This window comes from Sceloporus occidentalis, unplaced genomic scaffold (assembly GCF_023333645.1).
Source record: "Sceloporus occidentalis isolate IW3139 unplaced genomic scaffold, rSceOcc1.0.p SCAF_21, whole genome shotgun sequence".
NCBI lineage: Eukaryota > Metazoa > Chordata > Lepidosauria > Squamata > Phrynosomatidae > Sceloporus > Sceloporus occidentalis.
Window position 1 is genome coordinate 15,016,692 of NW_028317001.1, and position 8,285 is coordinate 15,024,976.

An 8,285-nucleotide genomic window follows, 5' to 3' on the forward strand; every position below is an offset into this window, starting at 1 on the left:
AGCCCAGGAAAGGCAGGAAAGGAAGGCTTTGCTTTGGAAATAGTCTCTCTGTGTATACTATAGATAGATAGATAGATAGATAGATAGATAGATAGATAGATAGATAGATGTGTGTTTCTCTCTGCTGTTCTTACAGCTGGGAATGGAGCTGAGGATTGAGGAGAGAAGAAAGTGTCAGTTTTGTGCATATTCACAAATTCTGTGCATCAAAGAATCCAGTGTGTTGAAACAGCAAAGACCTTTATTGAAAACACATATCAGAAATATGTTTAAGCCAGAACTGCCAGAATATATTGAAACCTCAAAACCTAAAACTCCACCTTCTACCAAACCAAGCCCCCACCTACAATTCCCATCATCTATCCCTCACTATGAGCCCCACTTTGCCATCCTTCTCACACACACAATCTCTCCCTGCCCCAGACATTTGAAGAAACTAGCTCCCTTTCTGTTAGTACCGGTCCCCAACTATCTTTGGCTTAAATCCCACAAATTCCAAATGCTATCATTGCTATTCTAGATAGCTGCAACAAATCCCAGCCCCCCTCTAACTAACTTAAACCAGTACTAGTAGCAATTAAAACCTAAACTTAACAAACCATAACTTTAAAACTTTATTTGAAATTTTGTCAATCTTCTTGATTTCTGTACTTTTTATTGTAAAATTTAATAAAGATTATTAAAAAACAAAAATAATGTTCCTTCACTGCTTGGATGTGTGTGGCTCCTCTCCTGTGTAGACTCTCTGGTGACTGAATAGGCCTGACCTCCACGAAAAACATTTCCCACAATGCTGGCATTTGTATGGCTTCTCTCCTGTGTGGATTCTCTGGTGTGTCACTAGGTTTGACTGCCGAGAAAAACATTTCCCACAATGCTGGCATTTGTATGGCTTCTCTCCTGTGTGGATTCTCTGGTGTGTCATTAGGCTTGACTGCTGAGAAAAACATTTCCCACAATGCTGGCATTTGTATGGCTTCTCTCCTGTGTGGATTCTCTGGTGTGTCACTAGGCTTAACTTCCAAGAAAAACATTTCTCACAATGCTGGCATTTGTATGGCTTCTCTCCTGTGTGGATTCTCTGGTGTTTCAATAGGTCTGACTTCCAAGAAAAACCTTTCCCACAATGCTGGCATTTGTATGGCTTCTCTCCTGTGTGGACGCTCTGGTGTGTCACTAGGTTTGACTGCCGAGAAAAACATTTCCCACAATGCTGGCATTTGTATGGCTTCTCTCCTGTGTGGATTTTCTGGTGTTTCAATAGGTCTGACTTCCAAGAAAAACCTTTCCCACAATGCTGGCATTTGTATGGCTTCTCTCCTGTGTGGATTCTCTGATGTTTCAATAGGTCTGACTTCCAAGAAAAACCTTTCCCACAATGCTGGCATTTGTATGGCTTCTCTCCTGTGTGGATTCTCTGGTGTGTCATTAGGCTTGACTGCCGAGAAAAACATTTCCCACAATGCTGGCATTTATATGGCTTCTCTCCTGTGTGGACTCTCTCATGACTGACAAGTTCTTCTGTAAAGAAGGATAATGACAGATAGTACTGAATATCAAAGAGAGAAAAGTGTTAGCCCAAGATTTAGCCCTATGTTTACTCCCCCCTATTTGATATTAAATTAAGTTGGAGTCAGATCCCAATAACTCATTGCCAAAGGCAGAATAATGGGGCTAGGACCTGGACTCCAATTTTGATGAGGGTCAAGTGCCAGGGAGCAACCTCAAAACATCTATAAGACAGGCATGGAGTACTGATGGGGTTTGGAGGAGATCTCAGGGGCAACCCCCCATTGTATTGCCTGGAAAGGGGGGGGAGAAATGAAATAATATTTTGCCCCCAACATCCAACAGCATCCCTTTGGGGAAGTGGAGGCCATTTTGCCACTGTTGGGCCCTCTCTGTGCCATTGCAGGGCCAAGGGAGGTCTTTCCCCCTTAAAAGGATTGAAGAGGGGCCAAAAAAGGTAGGAAACCTGCTCAGGAATGTGCTGAGTACCATTTGGGTGTGAAATGCATTAATCTCCATGGCTACTTCCCATAAAATCCTAGAATTGGCAGTTTAAGATGGGGTATTTACAATCCTTAGAAACTGGAGAGCAATAGTGCTTCACTGAACTACAGATTCAAATATTCTACAGAATGTTGCTATCACAATTAAACTAGGCTTGAAAGGGATCTAGGACTCCTAGTAGACTGCAAGTTGAACATGGGCCAACAGTGTGATGCGGCAGCTACAAAGGCCCATGTGATTCTAGGCTGCATCTATGCAAGAATAGTTTCTAGAACAAGGGAAGTAATAGTGCCACTCTATTCTGCTTTGGTCAGGCCTCACTTGGAATAATCCTGGGTCCAGTTCTGGGCCCCACAATTCAAAAAGGATGTTGACAAATTGGAGCATGTCAAAGGAGGGCAACCAAAGTGGTAAAGAGTATAGAAACCATCAAGCTCTATGAGGAGCAGTTTAGAGAGGTGGTTATGTTTAGCCTGGAGAAAAGAAGATAAAGAGTGGATATGATATCCATGTTTAAATATTTGAAAGGTTGTCATGTTGTACAAGGAGCAGCCTTGCTTTTTGTTGCTACAGAGAAAAGGAGACACTACAATGGATGCAAGCCACAGGGAGAGAGGTTCCACCTAAACATTACGAGGAACTTCATGACAGTGAGAGCTCTTTGACAGTGGAATATTCTCCCTTAGAGTTTGGTGGAGGTCTTTAAAGAGAGGCTGGGTGGCCATCTCTTGTGGGTGATTTGAATGTGTATTCCTGCATGGCAGTACGGGTTGAATTAGATGGCCCTTGTGGTCTATTCCAACTCTATGATTCTATAATTCTAGTGGAACCATAGTGACATGATAATATAGTATGAAAGGGACCTCAGTCTTTGTAGAAAGAGCAATGGATTCAGGTTCCTTACCGACAGAAGCCACATTGTCATAATTGTCCATCATTACATAATTGTACAAAAGTTTCTGTTTCTTTGTCAACAATTTCCATTCATCCTCGGAGAAATATACTGCCACATCTGCAAAGGTCACCTGAAATAGAAAATAGCCCTCATCCAGAGAGTGACTAAGCAAAAGGGGAGGAAAGCACATGGTGCATCCCAAATATTATTTCATCAATTCAGAATTCAGTCCAGGAAATAAACTTTAAATTCTGTCAGCAAGGAAAAAGCTACTGCCTTTCAGATCCATTTTGTATCAAATCCTTTCAATATAGTAAACAATATAATAAAAATATAATTTAGGCCATGACTGGGATACACTTCTGGGGGAGCACTCTGGACTTGAGGGACACTGGGCCCACCCCCAATTTAGATCCAGAGGTGGTCTCCCATATCCTCTACATTTCACAGATGGAAAAGCAAGGCACATGTGGACAAGCAACACCAGAAGGAGGAAGATCACACTAGCTAGGAAGGGCACAGCAGTTTGGTTTTGCCTCAGCCTCCTGGCAAGGGAAGACCCTGGCAACTTCTCTCCTCTCCCCCTTTTTGAGTTGATGGGGTGCAAACCCCTTGGAAGTCACTTTGCAGCAACCCAAAAGAGATGAGGAGAAGGGGGAAAGTGGGAGGAGGAGAGAGAAACCGGGACATTTTTGAAAGCCACTGAAAAAGTGGGGTGACAGAGGATTAACCAGGACTTTCTCTGCCAAAGTGGGACAAGATGTTCTCCACTTGCTTTCATGAGCTGCCCCAGCAGTGACACAAATGAAACTAATAGTCAGGATGGCGACTCACCAAAGAGTTGTACTTGGACAGCCTCTTTCTCTTGGAACCCAACTTTCTCTGCTTGGCCTCTGTGTTGGCCATTAGGTGGAAAGGGGTCCTGGTGGTCTTGCACTTGGGTCACTTCCAGCAAAATATAGCCCAAAACTGTGTACAAGGAGGACAAGATGAAGTTCCTGAGAAAAGAGACTAGGGTTAGGCTTGATTTGTCAAGAAATCCTGCATCACTCATAGACACAGAGAACAGTATGGTGCTAGTGAGATACGCAGGTGACATATGCCTCCTTTGGGCCAATGCAGAGGTGGGTATCTCTTTCCTCCCTCTTTGTTTGTTTGCACGAAACAAAGCCCCATGGAGCTAGCATAGATTCACTGCAACTCCCTTACACAACAGATACTCCATGTTAAAATGCTTTTGATGTTGCTATATTGTGCAGCACGTGAGGCAACATGTTAACGTATGGTGCCAGATTCTCCACCTTGACTGTAGTCAGTATCTTGTGAGCTGAAGAAACACCTGTCGCTTTCTCAGTGAGCAAAGAGACACTGTAATCTTCTCTCAGATGACGCTTTTATTCATATAAGAAGTTCCACTGTGTACAACACTATATACATCGACACCCTCCACCATCCACACCAGAAACAACCCACTCTCAGGCACACACTGTCTGACTCTTCCTCAGTGACAGTTGAGAATGACAGTTGACAGTTGCATCAACATTCCAATGATGCACTGTTTAAATGCTGACACATCTAACTGCCACTAGAGCTGTCAATGACTTCCACAACAGCTCCATCTAGTGGCCACATGCATGTCATTTCCTCAGACCTGTTCACCATGGTCCTGACACTCCATGCCTTGTGAGAGTGGAGGGGGGTCAGGGGATGGGGAATTGGGGAGGACCCTGGCTATGTCCCTGTAGCTAGATGTGAAATGAGCGCATCATCTGCTGAAACCTCCTGACCTCCCCAGTGGCCCTCAGAGGAGAATGCCTTCCTTTGGCTTCTGGCTAGAGAAACACAGCTGGAGGCTTCTCCAATGCCTCGCACCCAACACTCTCATTAGGCATGGAATGAACATGGAGCATGGCTTCCACAATTACCATTTTGCATTTTGTATTCCTTCTAATTTCACATCTATTTTAAACCTCTCCCTCATTTGATGATAAAGATACCAGTGACAATCTAGGACAGATTCTTTAGGTTCTTCTTGTGTTTTGATCTCTAGTTTTCCTTGCGATTCTTTCAGGACATCCTTGTATCTCAACCATTTAGTTTTCTGGATACCCTTCCTTCCAAAAAGAGCCTCATGCGGCAAACACCATAAAGGGATTTTTGGACATATTCTACACTTGTTTTTCCCCAGATCTTCAGTAGAGCTTTTCTTACTAAATGATTTGTGCTTTCTTTATGAACTTTCTCTTTACCGTAAATTAGGTATCCATTCCACCCAAATCTTCAATGTTCACCCTCCAGACATAACAACTGTTCATTCTCTAACAAAACCCATTCTCTAATCCAAACTAAACAACAAGCAGCATAATAAAGTTTTCAGTTTGGTAAACCCAGCCCTCCTCTACTTTTGTCATCACAAGGTATTTTCGTTTTTATCCTGGCTCTTTTTTAATTCCAAATTAATTTTGAGATTTCCTTTTGCCATAGATTCAATGGTTTTTCATTCTGGATGATGGGTATCGCTTGGAACAGAAACAGTATTTCAGGAAGGAAACTCATTTGGATCAGTGATATTGTTCCTAATAGCAATAAGTGTAATTTCCCCCATTTTTCTAGGTCTTTTCTGATTTCCTTCCATGTGTCTCATAGTTATTGGGAAATCGATATGAGTTTTTATTTGTTAAATTTATTCCTAGATATTTAACTTTCTTTCCCACTTTAAATCCACTGATTTCTTCCAGGATTTATTCTTCCTTTTCCCCATATTTTTTGTTATTAATATTGCTTTGTCTCTCTTTACTTTTAGTCCTGAAACATATTCCAATTCCACTATTACATCCATCAATTGTCTTGTGCTCTTTTCTGGGTTCTCCAGGGAATACAAATGTCGTCTGAGAAGACTCTCATTTTAAACTCAGTTGTTTTTAATTTTTATCCCATTGATCTTATTGTCTAATCCTATCCTATTATTCAGTGCTTCTAGGATCAGAATGAAGAAAAAGGGTGATAGTGGGAAAGCTTGCCATTTACCTTTAGAAATCTTAAACTCTTTTGGTTTTTATAGTTAACAATTAGTCTTTGATCTTTATACATTGCCTTTATCCATCTATAATAAGAAGCTCCTATTTCCATTTTTCAAGTGTCACAAATAACATATCCCATCCTATATTTTTGAAGGCCTTTTCTAAGAAGATAAGTGTTTTTTTTCGTTGTCCCTTTGAAAATATTCAATTATATTTCAGACGTTTTGTATATTACCACTGACTTGTCCTTATGAATCCAGTGTTTAAGAACTTTTTTGAGTCTATGGGCCAAAGTCATAGGAAATAAATTATAATCCACATTTAATAAGGAAATTAGCCTAAAGCTCTTTACCTCAGTTGCATCTCTATCTTGTTTTAACAGCAAAGTTATATTAGCTTGTTTCCATGTTTCAGGATAATGGTTTTCTTTGATGGCATTTTCTTTGATGGCATTTACAGGAAGAAATACCTTTAAACCCTTTGATCGTTTTGCTCAATATGACATGTAAACTGGAAAAGGAAGTAGCTAAAAGATTTTCCAGACTAATTTTGTAGATGGTCACTCACAGTATTGGAAAAACATCCAAATTCCTAAAATAGAGGAGTGGATAATTAAACTAAGAGAAGCAAAGGGATTGGACATTTTAACCGCAATCATGAGGGATAAACCAGTTGAGAAAACTAAAGAGAACTGGTCATGCTTTGATTTATTTTGTAATACTAATTATTAATTTACAATCCCAGATATCATATGGAAAGTCTACATGAACATTAGAGGTTTAACACATATCGATACCTTGTAGGAATTTAAGTAAATTAAATAAAAGGGTCATCTTAGCTTAACTGGGAAGTAACTTAATAGTACATTTCTGACAGTTTTGTATATCAGGATGTTATTTATTGCATGTTGTATGTCTATGTTATAGGTATTTGTACTTTTTTGGTGTTGTAGTTGTATTTGTTATGCAAATGTCTTGGTATGTTGTTTTTTCATTTTTGTTTGTAAAGGATTGTTTATAAACAAATTACAAAAGAAAAAAAGTGGTTTCCAACCAGATTATTTCTGAAGTGCAGATACAGCCTCAGTCGGTTATAAAGGATAGAAGAACCCAATTCGTACTTTTATCCTGGTAAAAATGGTTTTGCTTTTTTAAATAAAAGCAGTTTGCTTTTCTGTCTAATCCTTATTTTTGTTGTTCTTGTTTGCTTCTATGTTTGTTTGTTTCATTCTTGGTAATATGAGTTATTCTGATCTGTCTCCTTCCTTCTTCCCTGAAAATCTATTAATAAGGAAACTGGGGAGGCTTTTAAAACCTCCCAAAGGAGCTACTTTTGACCTCTTTTGGGGGACTAGCCTCCTCTTAGAAGCCAAAGCCCAATGTTTGTGAAGAATAAGAATAAGGCTTGTATTAAGACTATCTTCCTATTTCTGATCCCTTTTAAAACCCATGTTCCCCAGAAGGAGCACAGCTGTGTAATAAAAAAACCCTCTCAGAAAAGACACACAAAAGCGACACAAAGCGACACACTTCCTTCCTTTTGGCCCAAGGAGCCTGGCCTCCTTCTGACTCTGGAGCCTCAGGAGAGAGAGAGAGGCCTCTGTTCAACTGAAGCCTCAGAGAAGGTTCTGGAACATTATTCCCAACAGTCACAAGCAGACAATAAAATGGCCTCCAGAACACAAAATGGCCGCTGGGACACAAAATGGCTGCCTCTGCCTGAGCGCTTGGCAGTTTCAGGCCTTCAGGGAACCCAAAATGGAGGATGAAAGGGCCCCAAAGTCAGAAGGGACCCCAAACAGCATTTTCAAACCTTAACAACAGCTAAAATCTTTCCTGATGCTTTAATATAGAGACTCACTGAGATACTCTTTATAAATACGTCTTTCCATGTCTTTATAAATAAATAAAATTTAATAATACTAATGCTACTACTACTAATAATAGTAATAATAAGTTACAACCAGGAGCTTTCTCTTTGTGGCTTCTCCCCCAGAGGCCTCTGCGTATGCTCAGGAGCCCCTTCTTCTTCTCCTTATTCGTCCTCTGGAGAATCCTCCAGAGGACTCTCTGCTCCTCCTCCTCAGGACCTTCCTCTAAGCCTTCCTCCTCCTCCTCCTCCTCCTCCTCCTCCTCCTCCTCCTCCTCCTCAGGACCTTTCAGTCTTTATTTGCTTTCTTCTCCTGTAACAGGTGTTTTTCCTTGCCCTTTTTACACGTGGCAGTAAAGATACGATACATCAGGGCCTGGCATTGAGCTTCCAGTTTTCATGCATGATCTTCAGACAGGAGATGAGGCTGCCTCTTCTCCATTTTGGAGGGAGCCCAATTCCAGGAAAGAGGAAAGGGCTCTGTGCAA

The 8,285-nt window shown here is 40.9% G+C and overlaps 1 protein-coding gene across 1 annotated transcript; it reads right to left on the minus strand.

The window, feature by feature from the left end:
• Positions 1-491: 491 nt before the first annotated feature.
• LOC149301668 (uncharacterized) lies at positions 492-2,948 on the minus strand. The gene is made up of 2 exons (XM_089484346.1): positions 2,918-2,948; positions 492-1,521 (listed from the first exon to the last, which is right to left on the minus strand). Exons 1-2 carry the CDS (start codon positions 2,946-2,948, stop codon positions 704-706), a joined length of 849 nt encoding a protein of 282 aa, XP_089340472.1. The 3' UTR covers positions 492-703.
• Between the last annotated feature and the right edge of the window lie 5,337 nt (positions 2,949-8,285).